Genomic DNA, 19,156 nt, shown 5'->3' on the forward strand with positions numbered 1-19,156 from the left:
GATAGATAGTCACAATAGCAAGTAGACAGAATTTATTTTGGGAATGAATGCAGAATATTTTCAGTTATATTCAGACCACCGTGTCTTCTTTTTTTCTTTTATTTAAAAATGTTCATTATTGTTTGTTCATATTTCAATCAATGGCACTAGGTGGTTTTAAGGACTCTGAAAATTGCTCCATGTATTTGCAAATGACAAAATCACGTTACTAAGCTGTATAATTGAGCACTAAATAAGTATATGATTTTTTTCACATATTTCACTTATATTTATCAAAATACAAATATTATGAAATCTGGAACTTGAAAGCCTGTTGAATTTGTACATGTTTGTATGTTTCTTAATTATGGTGAGATCCTAATAAAAAAAATTTCAGATTTAGAAATTTGTTTACTCCACTGTGAACTGACAATACCCCATTGTCAGTGCTATAATTGAAAACAAACTGTATTACAGCCAAAGGGTTTTTTTAAGGTCTTATAAGGAGTATGAAGTATGGTTTTAAAACTTAATATCATGCACAGAGCTAAGAAAAGTCTGTAGATAGCTGTTAATGTTGTTTACATATCACAGCCTATTTTCATTCTTCATGGCATAAACTTGTCTTGGGGATCTCAGTCCTAGAAATATTAATACCAGGGCTTGACAGGATGTCCTGAGTATTTAAATTAAATGCATAAAAGTTTGCAGGGTGTGAGTTATGAGATAAATGTTTTTTGAATGCTTCTCAAAATATCATGCACTCTTTTTCTAGGTGTTTTCAGAAATAGGGCTTTGGAGGCAGTTCTGCTGATTCTCTTCATCATCCCTCTTTTTCTTAATATCTGCTTTAAAGAGAGGGACAGTGGGGCTTTGGATTCTGCCAGAGTCCATGCTCACAAATATGCTGTTATCTCTTTACCATGCAACATACTCGGTATCCTCTGGTGTGCAGTTAAATGCCATCAGCACAAGGTGTATAGAAACCTTTTGTAAGGAATATTCATTTAAATGATTCTTCCTACAAATATATATTTTACTTTAACATCTTTATCTTGAAAATTCTCTGACTGTATTAATATCAATCTAATATTTTACATACATAGTAACTAGCATATTTTAAAATTGAGAGAAGGTGCTGTGTTCTAATTAAATTAGTCTTTATTCTGTGTTGTTTTATTGCTACTTTTTTCTAGCCACTGCAAATACTAAGTAAATATTGAATCACTCACATTTATTTTTTTATTTTCAGCAGCTGTAGACTGTTCAGTGCCCAAAAGTAGGTTAACCAGCATCAAACGTAAGTATTTGTGATACATTATTTCCACAAAAACTTCTGTAAAACTAACTTAACAAAATAACAGAGCCAAAGGAATAGTAATGACAGAATATAAGCTTAAATAAAGCATTGACGTATCTCCTTGTTTCCTCAGCTTTTCGTATACTCCTCCAGCTATTTGTAAGAACTTGCAGTGAATGTAATGCTAGTGAGATGGACCTAGTCTGTTTGTGATTAGTTGTGCTTAGGATCACAATTAATTTTGCCTAGGATTCTTTTCATCCACGCAGTTAATGGAGCATAAAGGAGAATTTCAGCATTTTCTCTCTGCTTTCTTCTGATATGATGTGGGCTTTAACTTTCAAGAAGAGAGCTTACTAGTGTAAGGTCAAGGGGAATTTTGGGAATGTGGGCGCCTGGGGACCGGGACTGAAACTTCTCGTTCCATTTCTCAGAAAACAGAGCTGGTAACAAGTGCACAGCCCCACAGCCTGGATTAAACCGCAGTTACTTTGTCTGGGAGTTGTCTCATTTCCTAATGCTGTTTAAAGATATCAGTACTGTAGCCTTACTTCATAGTGTTAGCTGAAGAGCAATACTTTGAAATCATTGATTTATGGAATACTAAATGAAGTGAATTAGTCAAAGAGGGTAAATAGCAGCTGTTTGTTAACGGTATATTTCTGTTATCTGTCTGTCTTTTTCACTAATGCAATTAGAGAAAGTTCTTTTTTCTCCAATTCAATATTTAGTTACAACTGCTGGAGTACGGGAAAAAATTAAAGTAGTCATTTAGGGTGGAAAGGTAAATTTTCTGAGGACAGAATACTTTGTGGTTAGTCTCAAATCCAGTTAAACCGGAGTGATACTGCCCTGTAAAATGATCAGAGTAACGAGACCTGGTGCAGGAATCTTTTTGGCAGAAAGACTCCATTTCATTAGAATTTTTTTCAGTATTTCTGCATAATGGTTTGAAACTGAATTAAGCAACAAGCTGCACCAGGATCTAAGATGCTGTATGTTGGCTTGCCTTTCCCAGCTTTCAAAAGGTGCAGCACAAGCAGGGACAGTATTGCAGGGCTATCTAGAGTCTGCAGATTGCAGTAGGAATTTCAGATCACCTGTTCTGCAGAGTCATCTGAGAGTCTTCCTTCTAATGCTCCAGCTCTACCAAGATTTGCTTTGAAACAAGCGTGAAAATACAGGGTTGATATAAGAAGAAAATTTACACCTACATGTTTGTGTAATAAATCCCTCACATAGTTTTTCTTTCTTCATCTGCTAGAATCTTTCTTAGGTTCCCTAATTAACAATTATTCTTCCATACCTTTTCAGGTCTTGGGTCTTTCTCAACACCAACAAATGCCCATTTATTTTAGAATCTGCTGTCTTTACAGATAAAATGCTTCTGAGCTGATAGCTTGTGTGTTTCACACCAGAATGAGTTTCCCTGAACAATGAGTTCATTTTGGGAGACAGGGACAGTGCCTTAACCGTAACAGATAATTGTCATGACACTAGCAGGTGTGCTCTGTAGTGAGGAAATTTCCATTTCAGATAGCAAGGCTTTGTGCAATATGTTTCTCTTTCAGTTCATCTTACCCAGACCAGTGTCTGACTATGTAACTCTGTCCAGGTCACAGACAGAACATTGATCTCCTATGTAAGGTGTGACGGAAACATTTCACCTCTGTTGCTGCTTTTGTTTTTACCCATCTGTTTGATAAAAATGGTACACTAAATCCTCGCTAAATTGCTCATTCACCTGTTTTCAGACAGGGCTGGAAAAAGCTGCGGCGGCTGTGTTTTGTCTTATTAGAACATGCATACAACCAACACCTAGAAGGTGTTTCCTGCTCGCAAAAGAAAAAATCTTAAAGATGGGGGGGGGGGAGAAGGCCTTTGATTTAAAAAAAAAAAAAAAAAAAAAAAAAAAATCCTCAATTTATCTACTGTTACTCTAGCCTAAGGCTTGGGAGTGCTAATTGTTACTTTGTTGAAACTTATTATATTCCCAAAATAGACCTAGCTCATAAAGTGAAGCTGAGCATCATAGCTCAAGGATTGGGATCCTAGTCAGTAGCACAGGATTCATTTGGAAGAAATGTTGGACTTACTTCTCAGTCTCCCAGAGCTAAGTATCCAGTGTAATTAGAGCTTTTTATCCTTAGAGTTAGCCAAGTTCTAAAATATAGTTTGTTTGCTTGATGCTCTGCACTGAGAGGAATTGTGCAATTATAAAGTCACAATGAATTTGCCATTTTTTAAAATGTGTTCTAACAAAGCAATAAATAATATTGTATTTTTTTTTTCCCTAAAAGTGGCTTCCCAAGGCAGTATTATGTCTCTGTCCCGGTTTTCAGGTTTTATTTTGTGAAGTGCTTCATGTTCTCTATTAAAAATTAGAGTGCCGAGTGAAAGATGGAAAGCAAAGCAAGGAAGCAAACTTATGTAAACATTATCTTTTTATTAGAATATTCCTCAACATAGTGTTTTTACTTTGCAATGCTGAAAAATGTTACGAATTACATTTTCATCTTAAATTGTCTGCATAAAATGCTACAAACACTTATTTTTCTTGCAGTAGAAGATTCCCATTCTTTTTTATGCAAAAGTGAGAGAAATGTATCAACATCTGATTTCACTGGAGTTCAGCACTTCCCCGAGACACAGGGCTATAAGTTATATAGTTTGCTTGCTGGTTCTGTTTACAATTTCAGAAGGGGGTCTTTCTACCCTATAGAGATGAGAGAAACTATTTTCTAGATTTCCTGTCTAGTGATTTCTCTTCAACAGTTCAGTATGCATTGTCAATCACAATGTATGCCATGTCATTTCTCCCAATGTTTTGGAAACTCGACTTCTGTCACAGACCTCCCTTCATGGAATCACAGAAATGTTGGTTGTAAGGGACCTTTGGAGGTCATTTAATCCTCCTTGATCTTCCTGCTCAAGATAGGACTTCTGCCAACACTAGATCAGTCAGCCAAGTCTTGGAAACCTCCAGGGATGAAGGTTCTGCAAACTGTGTAACCTGTTCCAGTGTCGCAATATCTACATAGCTAAAGGATTTTTTCCAGATGTCCAATTCAAACACTGTCAGGATTAGAACTGAATTGACTTGAAAGCATTTACCCTGGTAATTCTGGTTTTAAAATGCAGATTTTGGATGGTGGAATATAAGGGGTTTAGATGCCATAGTTGAAATTGTTGTTTTGCGACGGTCAATGGCAAAAATGTCGCAACTGCAATAAGTCGAGGATTTTTATGTGTGCGTTCATACCAGATTCTTAAGATTATCCTTTCTTAATACAAATCTTTGAGGATTAATATCTGTAGTCAATGTGTGCATGTAACTCATATCTTTTTCTAACCTGCTTTCTTCATATGTTTTGTCACCTGACTGAGATTAATTTATAAACAGATAAGAAACTCTGCCACACAGGCTGAAATTTGTGCAGAGTTAGCAAAGGGATAAACCATGGGGCGCATCTACTTTCAAATTCTTCATTATTGGTCTCATTGCCTTCGAGGTATTTAAGACTATTAGGCATCCCTTGTCTAGTATCTGCACTATTCTTATAAACTCTAGATGTTTAGAATGAAAATGAAGATAATTTTAAGAGTGGTTGGCTTTTTTCCTACTGTTCTATGTGTTGTTCGTCAAGAATTACATATTTCTGTACTGTAATAATAACACAACCAAGTGTTATGTGTTCAGGTGTTAAGCTCAGTGCAAGGTATCGTTTGTAGAATCTCTGGCAATCCACTGGAGAATAGTTTTTCTTCCTCTGTCTTTTATGAAACAGATTATGTGGAGATGACTGCCAATAGCTCAGGCAGTAAGAGTATTGAAAATGTACTGAAGAAGAAAATAAAGCAAAAGGATTTTTAAAATATTTTCAAGCCAATTTCTTTATTCTTGCTGGAGATGGGATACACAATTTGTCTGGGCACAGTTGCAACATCAATATGAGTAAATATCAGGGGAATCTCTATAGTCAAGGGGTATACAGCTTTATTCTTCCAGCAGTTCTGTGTCTGTCTGCCTCAACTGAAGCATATTACTACTCTTTACTTTTTGTATTCCTTGTCTTATTGCATCCCAAATAAGGTTTACGTTCCCCCTTTATTTCAAAACAGGTTTGGGAAGGGGGGTAAATTTTCAGTTTGAAATGCTAAGATTTATTAATAGCATAGAGTTACAAAACAGAATTCTTATTTTGTAAAAAACATCCCCTGAAAATGTGCTTCATGTACTGCTAAAATAGCAGGTGAGTATTTCCCTTTGGGGTTGTTGCCACGAATCAGTCATTAGCGTTTAAGAATTAAACATGATACTGTAGTTGGCATTCTCCCTGGCCAACTGAATGTGTTCTGTCCTTAAAGTGGATTTAGTTTCCACTGTTCTTTTCCTGGTATCTTCGCTGGCAGCAAAGTAGGCAAACTGCCATGCCACTGGGCTAGCAGTGAGCATGTTCTTGTGTATTAGATCAGCCTTATTGACTTAAAATAGTTGTTAAAATGTGAAACTTCTTGAAATGTGAAACTTCTGTGTTCAGAATTAGTCCAAGCATGTTGATTGATACCAGTGGCCATTAGAAGTCTGTGGTTGTGGGATTTGTGCCAGAAAACCTGACAAAACCTGTGCCAAGTAAGACAGCTGCTGCTACACATGCCTGGTTTCTAACAGTACTAACTTTTCAACCCATATGTTTAGAGGTTTTTCCACAGGGCATATTGATAGTACAGCCTGAACCCAGTGATTAGCGTGCTTGGGAATGCAGGTCTCTCTGATACCAAGAGGGGGAGGGGGGGAAGGAGAAGGGAAAAAAAAAAAAGTATTCTGAGAAGTTACCCACTAGAAATCTGTTTTAGCCTGGTGGAACTGAAATACTTGGGAGGGGGGTGAGGGATGGGGAGAGACACCAATTCAGACTGATCAGTAATGTTGTTGTTCTACTTTTTAAGGGGTTAGGTTCGAGTAGAAATGTCAAGAAATACATATTCTTTTAGAACTCAGTATTTAAATTTTAATTTTTCATGTGATCACATATTTTTACATTATATCTATCTACCCTTTATGCTATGCAAAGCAGAGATCTATGAAAAGCTGCCTTATGTATTATGTTGTTGCTGCTGTTTTAGAGGAGCTTTCACAAAATCTCCCCATCTTTGATTCTCAACTTTTCTGTTGAGTCTTGTCCTTACATATGCATTTCTTACAATGAAAGTTATAAGCAACTAATATAAGTTCTTTAAAGTCAAACACTCAGTTAATTCTAACGTGTGTTTTCAGAGTTTGAGTATGTCTTTGGAAAGATGTTCTAGGATATTTATCAAGTCTGAATTTTTGGACAGCAGGAAACCCGCTGTGTAAAAAATCTTCATGAACCTGTACTTTTAACTGTAGGAATTCTACTTTTTGCAGAAGTTACTTGCTTTAAAGTTTCTTCTACAGAAAGGTTTTCTTTCTTTTTTTATTCAGATGTAATTCATTTTAGATATGTATTCAGTACATCAAAAATACATTTTTTCACAGAGTTTGCATTTGGGAAGACATTAGATCATCTAGTCTGACATCATGAGCTAAGCAGGCGAAAAACTTCATCCAGTTGTGCTAATACAGCAGCAACCATACTGAATGTGGTAAATAAAGCACATAAACAAGAAAGGCCTGCAGTCTTGAGTGGTAATGGTCAAGAGATAGAGAAAACATAATTTCCTTTTGTAGTTGTTTCAGTAGTTAATTATTATTAAAAATGTGTCCCTGATTTTTAATTGATTTTACCCAGCTTTACCATTTATTCACTGGGGTGACAGTTGTTTTTCTACCATTTTCCGCTACTGAGGATCACAAAATAGCTGTAGCATACCAGAGAACAGGAATAAAATTATGCTTTCCACTTATTCTCAGCATTAGCTTAGTACAATATGTCTAAATTGTCCGGGGGGGCTGCCCTAGTGGTACCCTGAGACAAAGTCCACTGTCCAAGCCCACCTAGAGGCCAGACGCACCTCTCTCTAGGGTACTGGAATGGAGGTTTACCTGAGTAGGCTCAGGAATTTTCTTCAGCATTGGTGCAGCATTTCACAATTTCTGTGTAGTAGGCTGCATACAGGCTGCTGTAGTCTTCATATGGCCGACAGAACTGTCTATGAGATGTCTGAGGACCCCATACAAGGATCAGAAGCTGATGGATTTGGGATAATCCTGTGCTTTTAGCCTTTCCCAAAATTCCTTTGAAGGAGTCATGTCTCACTGTTAGTCTTTATTTCCAAGCCTTAGCAATGGCCAATTTTTGCCGTTAGTAGCTTTGCCAAGTAGTATCACATTTCTGAAGTACGTACCCCGATAGAAACATTACTTTCCATTTGATACAAGCAAGGCGGTACTATCAAGCCCTTAATAAATCCTTAAATCCCTTGTTACCTTTTTTTATGGTGATTCCTCCCTTATTTAATGAAACAGTGCTACTGATAATGGATGTGAAGGACTGCAGAATCGTCTCTTAGAGTTATGAAAATTAAAAATTCTGTGCTAAGAAATTTAGATTTAGACTTTTGAGAATCCCAAACTTCACACCCAATGGCAAAATTCAATTTGCATTTGATGTGATCTCACCCCAGGCGCTTAAATCATGGTGTATTGGGGATTTGTGTAGAGCTAAGAAATTCTTACAGGAGGAAATGCTTGCTTGCAGAAGTAGTATCACCAGCTGATATGCTGAACACTTTAATTATGGTCACTGCAGGCACTTCAACCTCAGCAGAAATGAGGCTGATGTTTGCATTGTTTATCTAAGAGAATTCATAAGGGAAATAATAGCCAGAAGTGTGTTACTGCAAAAATAGCTGATATAAAAACACAATGGAGAAATGCTCAGTGTTGGACAATTCTTTTGAGATACATTGTTTTGCAAGCTGAACTCCATTTAAATCTAACTTAATATTTCATTGTCTGCCATGGATTATTTACATCAAAAATGAAATAACTTGAAGGTCAACTGACAATTGTACTGTGATGTGATATATGATAAATTTAGAGATTGGAAATTCAGAGCAAAGGACAACTACTGGCATTCCAAATCGTACTGCCCTTATAAGTGCAGAGCTTTCAAGCGGCTTAGGAGTGTGGTACGTATGATTATTTTGTTTCTTCAGGTTTATGACATTTGTATTATAACTTTAAGCATGTGTCTAGAAATACTGCTGCAGCCTATGCTTAAGGAAAAAAGAATCAAGCCTATAGAGGGAGTATTCTAACAGGGAAATACAATAATGTGATCTCTGCTTTGGAAGTGTGGTGTATGCTTTGCAAAAAGGCTATTTGCCTAGGCAAAAGCGTTACTTCTGTGACAGATTGATGAGCGTTTTATAGGTAGCTCTTTATGGAGAATGCTGCAGTTTGACTTCTACATTCATGGTCTTTCTTGTGCTTCTCATTGACAACAGAATTAACAGAACAGATTCATGGTGTGGGTGCGATAAGTATGGAATTTAGTTTCATAGACTCTGAATTTATCTGATATACGAAAATCATTACTTTGTTTATATTCTAATACATTTTCTCTTTACTATGCTATAAATCTTTGTGGTGGTTTTGAGCACAGCAGTTAATGAGATTTAATTAATCTCGAAGTCCCTAATAAGGCTTTAAAAGGGACTCATGTTATTTGGATCTATAGACTGTATTTTTTTTATTCCTAAACATTTAGTTTTCCCTTTTTAAAGAGAAGAAAAAGAAGCAGTGGTTTTCCTTTTTTTTATTTGTCACTTATTGTCTTGAACTTTTCCCATATTTAACTCTACAAATATGATATGTTTCTGGAGCCAGTGTACAGTAAAAGCTACTTGCAGAGAAATTATTAAGTATCTGTTAACAAATGCAGTTGATGTTTACTACCCACTAAGCTATGACTAGGGCACTCTTGTCCAATTTAGTTTATTAATCTCACCGAAAACTAAAGAAGCTATATCTGTGATTGATTTCAAGCAGAAGATACCTTCAACAGTATCTTCCAATTAAAAGATAAATCTGCCATTTAAAACTGCATGTTTCTTCCTGAATGCCGGTCTCATTCTTTCTGCCTTTAATATATTCACAGCTGCAGGACAAGTGGTTATGTATGACAGCCTTAAGTATCTTCAGCTCCAATCAGTTGTAATATTGTAATTAGTGCCTCAAAGGTTCAGGCCATTTGTATACCATTTTCTGTCTGGCTAAAGTCAAATGGAAAGACTGGATTCTCCAGTCCCTACCTGGGGAAAGGACGCGCAATAAAGGGAGGTAGGCAGCATGTGTGGTTTTTTCTGTGCCTGTACCCTTGTCTGTGTTAGTTGCTGACTGCCTCAGGGCTATCCTAACTTAGATCTAGCTGTCTCTTTACATCTCCATTAATTCTTTTCAAGAAGGATTTGTTTATCTCTTGCTTTGCTGGTTTCACAGTTCCTACCTTTTACAGCCAATCTAGCCTGAAAAATCCCTAATTTGGCAACAGGATGAGTATACTGCTGGGATTTTCTGCTGTTCTGTTTTGCATACGTCTGCTCTGCCTTTCAGTATGCGTGAGTGACTTTACAGCTTTTGGAACGCACTTAATGGATTAGCTGAGCTAAGCTCACTGTATGACTGGTGCAAGGCAAAGACTTTACATTTCCCATGCAGGTGACGGTAGCCCCAATGGGTCTTTCTGACATCCAAAGATAGCCTTAGCTGGCATACTTACTGTTCTTTCTTTGCTCATGGGCACAAGCTGTGCTTTGGCTGAGAAGAGTCACAGCACACAGTCCTGGAGGAGGTTTGTAGTAGTGGGCTTTTATAGCTTTGAACGCCATTAGTAAAGGCAGAGTCTGTCCATGTATGTTAGATCTTGTTTTTATTCCTCTCTTTACAGGATAAAGTCTAACACGAGAACTCTGTTTTGCAGTATTCACACTGCTTTGCACTTTGCCCAGAAACTCCTGTTAAGCCATGTTACGCATACAGAACACACAGTGAAGTGATTAAGCCTGTCTTGTCTTAGACGAACCCACTTTCCACCTAAGCACTTGAGTGTAAGGAAATTTCTGTTTGAGGCATCTACTCGCACTTACAAAATAAGACATCCATACTTCTGTATGATGCATTTTTGCTTTGTAGAGCTCTCTTTCATTCGATATTTCCCTAGATATTTATTCAACACTTATTTCAGCCATCACCACTTTACCTGAGCAGCAGGCAAGACTTGAGGTTTTACAGCTTCCACGCATGTGCACACACTGACACACTCTGTTGGCTCAGCGTGAGTAATTATTTGTCTCAAACATGTAAAACTTCTGACCTGTAGCTAATTTTTGGGTGCTCATTTGTAACTTTGAAGACAAACACAATTAGAAATAATAGTCATTTAGAATAGCCACATAATAATAATTTAGTCTAGGAAGAAAAATATTAAGTTTTAATTATTTAATGGTACAGTATATTTTTTCCTTCTGCTACGAGGCATATTTTTAATTCAGAGTTGTAGAATTTAGCATATCTTAACTTCAGCTAATGTTTGTCCAGGAATAAAAGCAACTTCATATTTTAAGTACTCTAATGGAATATGCTGAATAAATCAGCAGCTGTTAAAGAAATTACCTTGTATTTTGCATATCAATTGTAAGAACTGAAAAAAAAAAAAAAAAAAAAAAAAAAAAAAAAAGAAAGAAAGAGGGATTTCCCTGAGGAATGAGAGCAAGGATTTTGCATCTGAAAGAATAATTTCTAGTTTAAAAGGGGACTAAAACATTTAATAAAATGAATACACTTACTTAAATCATTCCTAGAGATTAACATGTCTGTGGGGTTAATGTACACAGATGAATGTATTTTAAAGGTTGATCAAATGTCCTCAGATTGCTGTAGTTCTCAGCTGTCTAGGAGAATGTACCATACCAATCCACAAAGTTATTTACGTTTCCGTGGTTAAGTATAGTAGTGTGTGTGAAGATTGGGGTCTACCAGAGTATGATATAAATACATTATGAAATTGAAGAAGAAATCCGCAAAGGCCTTTCTGTCTGTGTGTCTGTATCAAACAAACCATTCGTACTCTTAGGTCTGCGTTAAGTGATTGAGAAACGTAGTCAAGAGTTAAAACCTGTTTCATTGTGTATACGGACCTCAAAAGTATGATTACTTCTGTAAACCCTCTTTATTCCTGTTTGGAGATGAAATTATTAATGTTTTTCACCAGCCTCATTTGGATTTTTCAACTTTGTGAACTTCATCTGTGGCACCTGAGTGCTCACAATATACAAAAACTTTGGGCTGTATTATGCAAGGTATCAGATGTAGGTGACTGATAGCAAACTTGAATACAGAAAAATTATCCATCTTTTGGGCTCTTTGTCTGATGGCAGAGATACTTCACTCATCTTTTGTGCTACAGGAACACTGTGAACAGGGTCATGGACTGTAGACCACTGCAGCCTGGTAACATTTCTGCCTCTTGCTGTGGCAGTGACCCTTTCACAGTCTTTGCCTTCATTGTTTATCTTCTTGGGATGAAGATGCTGTTTTACTGTGGATTTCTGTACTTGGGAGACTACTCTGTTTTTCTGTTGTTCAAACATGGATTTTTCACATGTCAAATTTACTGACAGTAAACATGTTGAGTTTTGCTGAAATACTGGGCGAGAGTACAGTCAAAGGAGTTCCATCCATAAAAGTCTGAGACCCCACTTGGGAGTTTTTGAGCAGAGTGCTCTGTTAGCAAAACTGATCTTGGAATTCTTGCGTAGTGTTGCATTAGCTGTGAGAGCTGAGAATACTTCAGGGAAGCTAAGGTGCAGCTTCAGCTACCAGTATATTCTAATGTTTTCTTCTAAGAATAGTAATTTTTCATAACTGCTGTCTGACTTTGCTGAGCAACTGGAAACCCCTGTGACATTTTCAAATCATTTAAGACAAAAAAAAAAAAAAAAGATTTCAGTTTGCATCTGACAAACTTTGTCTCTTTCCTAAGTTGCTGACCAGCAGAGAAGAGAGAAACTCAAAAAGAAGATAGCCAGGTGTGAAGAGGAAATGAGTGTGGGTAAAACTGCCTCCCGATCCAGCTCAAGAGAGAGTGGAAGGCTGCTGCCATCCTCTTTTGGAAAGGTAGATATTTTAATTTTGTTTAGCAGATATCATAGTCTACTTGCATCCCACAGTAACAGCTGATCCCTGCTGTGCAGCAGCTCTAGAGGGAGGGCTGGCATATTTCAAGCAGCAGAAAATAGACAAGGGTCTTCCTGGCGTGTGCCCAACACCAAATGCACGTCTCGGCCTTCTGACAAAGATGGCAGGTATCTGGATGAAGAGTGCTCGTGGTAAATCCAAGCTCTAGTTACCCATGGATTTGCTCGCTTTCATCTGTGAAATTCCCGTGTCCTGTCCTATCATTCCAGAGCTTTCTGCCATTTCCTAAGGCAGAACTCTAGTTACCACTAACCTTCCTAGCCGAAGAAACAAGAATCTTCTAGTTTTTTTCTTTATCATGGAAGTCCTACTTTGGAAATACATTTCATATCTAACAATATACTACATGCTCAAATTGCAGTTACTGAAAGTGAAAATAGTACTTAAGCCATCAAAATAAGTGCTTTTCTGTCTATATACATAGGTTCACTTATTTTGGCTGGCATTTCATCCAGATATGTGATGTATATTTCCAAATACTAAATAAATAAATAAACAGCCTAATAAATTACATTTCCTTGTTCATCACGGTAAAGGGGCAATTGCAACTTAAAACAGAATGATGTTTTAACTCTGTTGATTTTAACAGCAAATGCTTAATATGTTGTTTAAATACCTATAGAGCTGGAGAACATTTCCCGGTAGTACAGAAAACTCACCATTAGCTTCTTTCTGTGTGACTGGTTTTTGCAGCAGGCGGTCTTGAGTGTGACCTTATTGCAGTGCAGAGAAATAACGCTTTGAAATTCAGTACAGGGCTCTTACTTATGGATGAAAGTGCAGGCATGCATAAGAAAAATGAGGAAATGTCATATTTAAAATCCAAATTTTATTTTTTATTAATACCATTTTTGTCCTTCCATGTTATTTTCTGCAAACAGGGGGCAGGAGAAGTTCCTTAAATTATTTAATCCCAAAACCAAGTAAAGTGTGCTTGAAAAGTATCTCTAATTACTGCATAAACTCTCAGTTTTAAAATGAAAGGATGCACTCGTGGTCTTTAATATAACATAGACTGTCACTTTTTTCCTTTGTTTTAATCTTTTGCAAAACAAGGTCTTTCTAAAATAGTATCTGTCCCAGTTCTTCTAATTACTTACAGGTGCCCTCCCACCAACATTTGTCCTGAAACTGTAGTCTTCGTCATGCCTACAGAAAATGCACCTTTCCTCACGTTTGCTGGCCTCAGGGGGTAGCTCAACAAACTGTTCAAGTCCAAATTTCACGTTATCAACTGAAAAGTATTTTAGAAAGTGATGTTGGGAGACTTGCCAAATTAACGTTTAACTACACATAAAAAGTAATTTTCACATATAATTTTTTTCTTTTTTTTTTGTCTCTAGAGTAATTTTTTTAAAACTTTACAAATGCAAAGAGTAATCTTCACTAAAATACTATTTGGCACTGTGTTAATCAAATCATTGATTGCTGGACTTCCAAAACATATTTCACTGTAGTATAAAGAAGAGCACCAGTGAGTCAGTAAGAAGTGAAAATCTGTAAGTGAGCCTTCTGGTAGAAGGGTAGGCAGTGGAAGTAATTGGGCTGTCATATTTTTGTGCTAAAAATGAAGCCCTATTTACACTTTACTTCATTTGCCAAAATAGACATTGATTTCCTGTGCTGGTTTACACGCCAAGGGAGGATTCTTCTACTTCAATGATTAGATGTCCTCTAATGCATTGTGAGGCTGAGTTAGCTGTTTTAATTGTATTTCTCTAGCCACCAGGATATATTGATAGGTGACAGTTGGAAAACAAATTCCAAGGACGCTGATTAAAGCATATGATAATGTAGAGGATTTTTGCCACACAGTAATCATCTTATTGCTGTCACTATTGCCATTAGGAAAAAGCTGATTATATGTCCTCTATTTGTGGAACTGCTCCAAAAATTGTTTTGTTGAATTAGGATATTCCTGGGTTGGGATGGGATTCAGCACAAACTTGAAGCAGTCAACCTTGGAATGCTCCAGGTTTCCAAGGAGGAAAGGGCAAGAGTAGAGTGTAGTCCTGTGCTTAGTAAGTGTCTTACAACGTTACAGGAGGAATGTAATTAAAAAGAGACAAGTAGAATTCTCCCAGCTTTTCCACTGTTACATTTAAATGTAAGAAGACAAAAGTTAAAGAAATTACTTTCATAATGCATAATTTCTTGCCTAATAAAATGTGGCTTTTGTAAAACGTATATCAATTTAAGAGTAACATGCATACATATATATGTATATAAAAATATAATAACCCTTTTTAACTCTGACAAGGTCAGTGTCTGACTAGATTATAGGCTACATATGTGCTAACCAGCTTTGATGTATGCATCTGACTTTTTGTTTTCAAAAGTCTTCATTCATTAGCAGTCACTTTTTATGCATTCTGGTAACTCTGGTACCTTTATTTCATCATTTTCATTTTTCATGTAGCTGCATTTATTATTATTTAATGCTGCACTACAGCGCAGAAACTGCTTTTATTTGAGACTGTGCTTTGTGCATGGTAAAACCCAAAAGAAGTAAAAATAATTCCTCTAAATTATATAATACGTTACACATTTCTTAAAACCTCTGTGATTTGGTCAGTGTATTTTATTATACACCGAGCCAACTAGGAAACTGAACAGCTGTAATGTGTTTAGAACCTGAGTCGCCTGCTCTTTGACGTTTTGTACAAGGGTTTAAATGCATGAGAACAGTTAATTCTTTATCTGTTATATCTAGTTATAAATACAAAGTTACTGTAATGTGAGAATCTGCTATAATATGTAATGAATGGAGAAAGTTATTTCTGTTGTGCTTACCTAGATTTCAGTACTGACTTTTTGAAATAATCAGTGATTTTAATCAAAGAGAGTGTTTTGATCGCCAAAATAAAAGTATTCCATCTAGAGCCAGCGGTTAAGATGTGACAGATGCGTATGGTGTAACAGGAACATGCAGTTCTCTACTTTGAGCAGAAGACCTAAGTGAGCAGCTAAGGAGCAGGCTCATTTTCAAATGGCACAATGGAGCAGTCTGTGGATGGGATCACTAGCAACTAAATTACTTCAAGTGGTTTCTCTCTCACAATCCAGTAAAGGGGCAGGGAAAGCATAAGATGTCCTGGGGACAGCTGTACTTCTCTCCTGCTCCTCTCTTTCTGTGTAGTGTAATTATGATGATTGACACCAGGTGTGGAAGTTAATCAAAACAGGATGATAAGCTACAGATACGGATGCTGAAAGGGCTGCTAACTTTGTGTTTATGTGTCTTTGTGAATATGTAATTTTTAAGCGAGTGTTTAGAGTCTTATTTAGACTGAGGAGCTTGAGAATGGATAAGCAGCACATTTGTGGGTATCCACTCATCTGTCAACAAATTACTTGTATATACTCCTCTTTTAATGAATTACTCTTAAGTTTTCTCACAATAGAAAAGCCTGTTTGACACAGGCTGGAAAATACCATGACGTCTGTGCGTAGAACGCCATTACCATGAAGTCTTTCCAAATACTGCCAGGGGTGGAAAGCTATATCCTGGTGAAATCTCAAGATTTTTTATTTTTATTTTTCTGTACATTTCATATCCCATGTTCAGATAATCCTATTAATAGGCATTTCTGGCTGCTAAGGAAATTTTTAAAAGAAATTAATCCATGCCAAAAGTCAGTTGGAGGAAGGCTGCTCCATAGGAGGGTAAATTTTCTCTTTTAACCGTTTGAAGTATGGTTGTCATTGCCTTGACATTTCAAGATCCCTTTTAGCCTGTTTTTTGAGACCTTTTTGATTTCTTAAGAACGACAGTTGCGACCGTCTGCCTGTGTATGTGAAGTATATAGATTAGGAAACACCATTAACTGTTTCTAATCTCTCTTGTTAATTTTGTGTGCAGCACACATGTGGCTATGTGAATTGCCTACTCAAATGCTTTATATTTAATGGTTTATTATACCGTTATGATATTAACTGTCTGAAGACATATTGTGCTTAAATTAGTTCTGTCAGAATGAGAGATGTTAAGCGACTAAAGAAAGCAGAAGAACCTTCTGAGCATCAAAGAAAAATGATTTCATCGGGAATGTTCAGTACAGATTTCCTTTCAGGCTTCATAGTGACAATCCCTTCTCATGCTGGTTGTTTGAATTAATACATTTCCATACGCACATTCAGTAATAACCCTTATTAATAACATCACAGTATTTGATGAAAGTAAGAGCATACCATATTATACAATCAAATACCACACACACACAAAAGGGAAGAATGTAACAGGAACATAGTTTTGAATGAGAAAAATGGTTATTATTGATGCCAGCATGCAAACTGATTATATTCTTACAGGTCTTATGCAAACTGATTATATTCATTTATTTGCTCAAATATTTATGTGAATTTTCTCTCTTGCCTTTCTTAATTCTTAAGTAATTATCAAAGTGTGTAATGAAATGAATAGTTGCCATGCAAGGGGGTTATGAGAACAGCGACTGTAAAGGCAGTTTGTCATAGGAGACCTTTGCTTTGTCCAGGCAGCGGAGGGCAGGCGATCAGCCCACTTACAGCACTATTAACGTGGATTATAAATTGAGCTGTCTCGAGTTAAAAGAATCAGATGCTCATTTATTACAAAATTGCAGCTTCTGTATCTTGACAGTGCAGTTCATAAAGTGTCTCTGTGATCTCGTTTTACAATGGTAGATGAACTATTCTATCGGAAGACCTTCTTATACAAGAGCAAGTTAATTTCAAGACTTAAATTCATTTTGGTGTAACTTCAGTGACCCCAGTGAGAGATGCATTTGGACCTTTAATGTAAAAATAGATTTAGCAAGATTTCTTTTCGAAGCTTGGTTTTTGTAAGGCAGCTGATACCACGGTGGCTTTTGAGTTGAGAAGCTAAACTTCTTTTAGAAAGTCAAAGTAACTTAGAGAGAAATCTGGATTCTTTCTCTGTGTTACTTCTCTTGCCCATTAGATGACAGCCGTATGCTTTGATCTGGTTTTACTGAACTTTCTCTTCCACAGACTCTGTGAAGATTGAGGGGTCCTCACTATACAAGTTTGCTGCAAGTAATATTCCATTTCCCACAGTTTTGTGAGTAACAAAACTGAAGCATAAATATGCAATTTATGAAACCTTTTTAAGGGGTTTATATAACTGAAATATAGAGTTGAGTACACTTATCTTTCAAAACAAATTACAGTTGGCTGAATCAATAAAATAGGAACATATATTGGTAAGCAAGATTACATTAGTTGTAGTTCTTCATATTGGTAATGTCCAAAGCTATGATACTTCCACGGAATATATTTTTTTCAATTGTTTCTGGAAAATAGAGCTAAAAATCTTTCAATCAGTATGTTACTGTGTATTTGTAGGCGTGTTTTTGTCTTCCTTTTTTTTCCCCAGTTTAACATGTGATGTTTTTATAGATACTGATTAGAGAAGAATATGAACGTACTTGTGTACAGTTAACTAGCCTATACCAGCACAGGTGTACAAATAATTTTCTGAAAGCTTAGTGACAAATTGCAGACAAACAGCATTCTCTGACACTCCTTAAAATCTTTTTGAAGTCACCGACATAGTTCCCTGTTCCTGACATTGTTTCATTGTGTATCTGAAGGCTGAACTGCCCACCTGTTGGGGCAGTAAAGGTTTACCCAGGATAAGAGCTTGAAAAGACATTCTTCTTTCTCAGTACATCTCAAGACCAACACAAATACGGCTTTACTTTGCAGTTCTACTATCTAGTCACTACCTTAGCTGCTTGGTCTGTTCTACTTATCATACACATAAGGAGCAGAAGAAAAGAACTGCCCCAAGCTTCCTCATAAATAAGCAACGTTTAAATTTAGGATATTGCCATGTATACCTTTTTCTTGGTTTAGGATCAACTTGGCTGCATCCACAGAACAGAACATGTGGCTTTCATGAGGTGTAATTGTGTAGCTGGCTAATATCACTTAATATGTTTTTTTATTTATTATTTTGTATGTTGTCAGGCACCAGTCCATCATGTGTTCACAAATGCTTCTGCAATCTGATTTATGTTGCAGCTCCACAAACTGTTTTAATCACTGAGAATAAAAAGTATACACGAAAAATTAAGCTGTTTATAATACATACTGAAGGGTATGGAATTAGCTTTTCAAAACATCTATGTAGGGGTCGATTGTGAAACTTTCCAGCCCTATCTGTTTTCTATAGTGCTGAGCTACCACCGTAACCACTTTATATGCAAACAATCACACTGGTAAGCCTTATTATACCGCTTGCTAACGCAGGCATTTGTTTGGTATTGTTACTGCATGTTATCAGTTCAGCATTTAATTATGCTGTAGTAGTAAAATAAAGTTGGCTCACATGAGACACCATCAAGAAGGGCTTATTTTGGCTCAGCTAAGTGGAAAAAAAAAAAAAAAAAAAACAAAAAAATAAAACCAAACCTCTTTGCATTAGGTATCAGCAACTATGAACATTTTGAGATACTGGAATAGCATAGATGGGTCTTACTGATTTGGGAGAAAATTGTGTGGAATTACTGTGAAGGAAATATATGGTATGACAGCAGTGTGTTCTGTGACTTAATTTTGATGGTAAACTATCTGCATTTTTTAATCCTCTAAATAACATTTATAAATTAGAAATCATATTGCATAGAACTTTTAATAACACCTTTTTTAGGAACTGAATGATAGAACAGAAAATCTGTGTATATTTA

At 36.4% G+C, this 19,156-nt stretch overlaps 1 protein-coding gene across 1 annotated transcript in view; it reads left to right on the forward strand.

Annotated features, from left to right (window-relative positions):
- SPATA7 (spermatogenesis associated 7) overlaps window positions 1-19,156 on the forward strand; it is a gene marked incomplete at its 5' end in the record, with an annotated part of 43,910 nt that overhangs the window by 12,975 nt on the left and 11,779 nt on the right. Inside the window, 2 exons of the mRNA XM_082485592.1 lie at window positions 1,232-1,279; window positions 12,250-12,383. Coding sequence (XP_082341718.1) covers window positions 1,232-1,279; window positions 12,250-12,383 — 182 coding nt within the window. The remainder of the gene's footprint in view (window positions 1-1,231; window positions 1,280-12,249; window positions 12,384-19,156) is intronic.

The sequence above is a fragment of the Vanellus vanellus genome (genome assembly GCF_965231255.1).
Source record: "Vanellus vanellus genome assembly, chromosome: 6".
NCBI lineage: Eukaryota > Metazoa > Chordata > Aves > Charadriiformes > Charadriidae > Vanellus > Vanellus vanellus.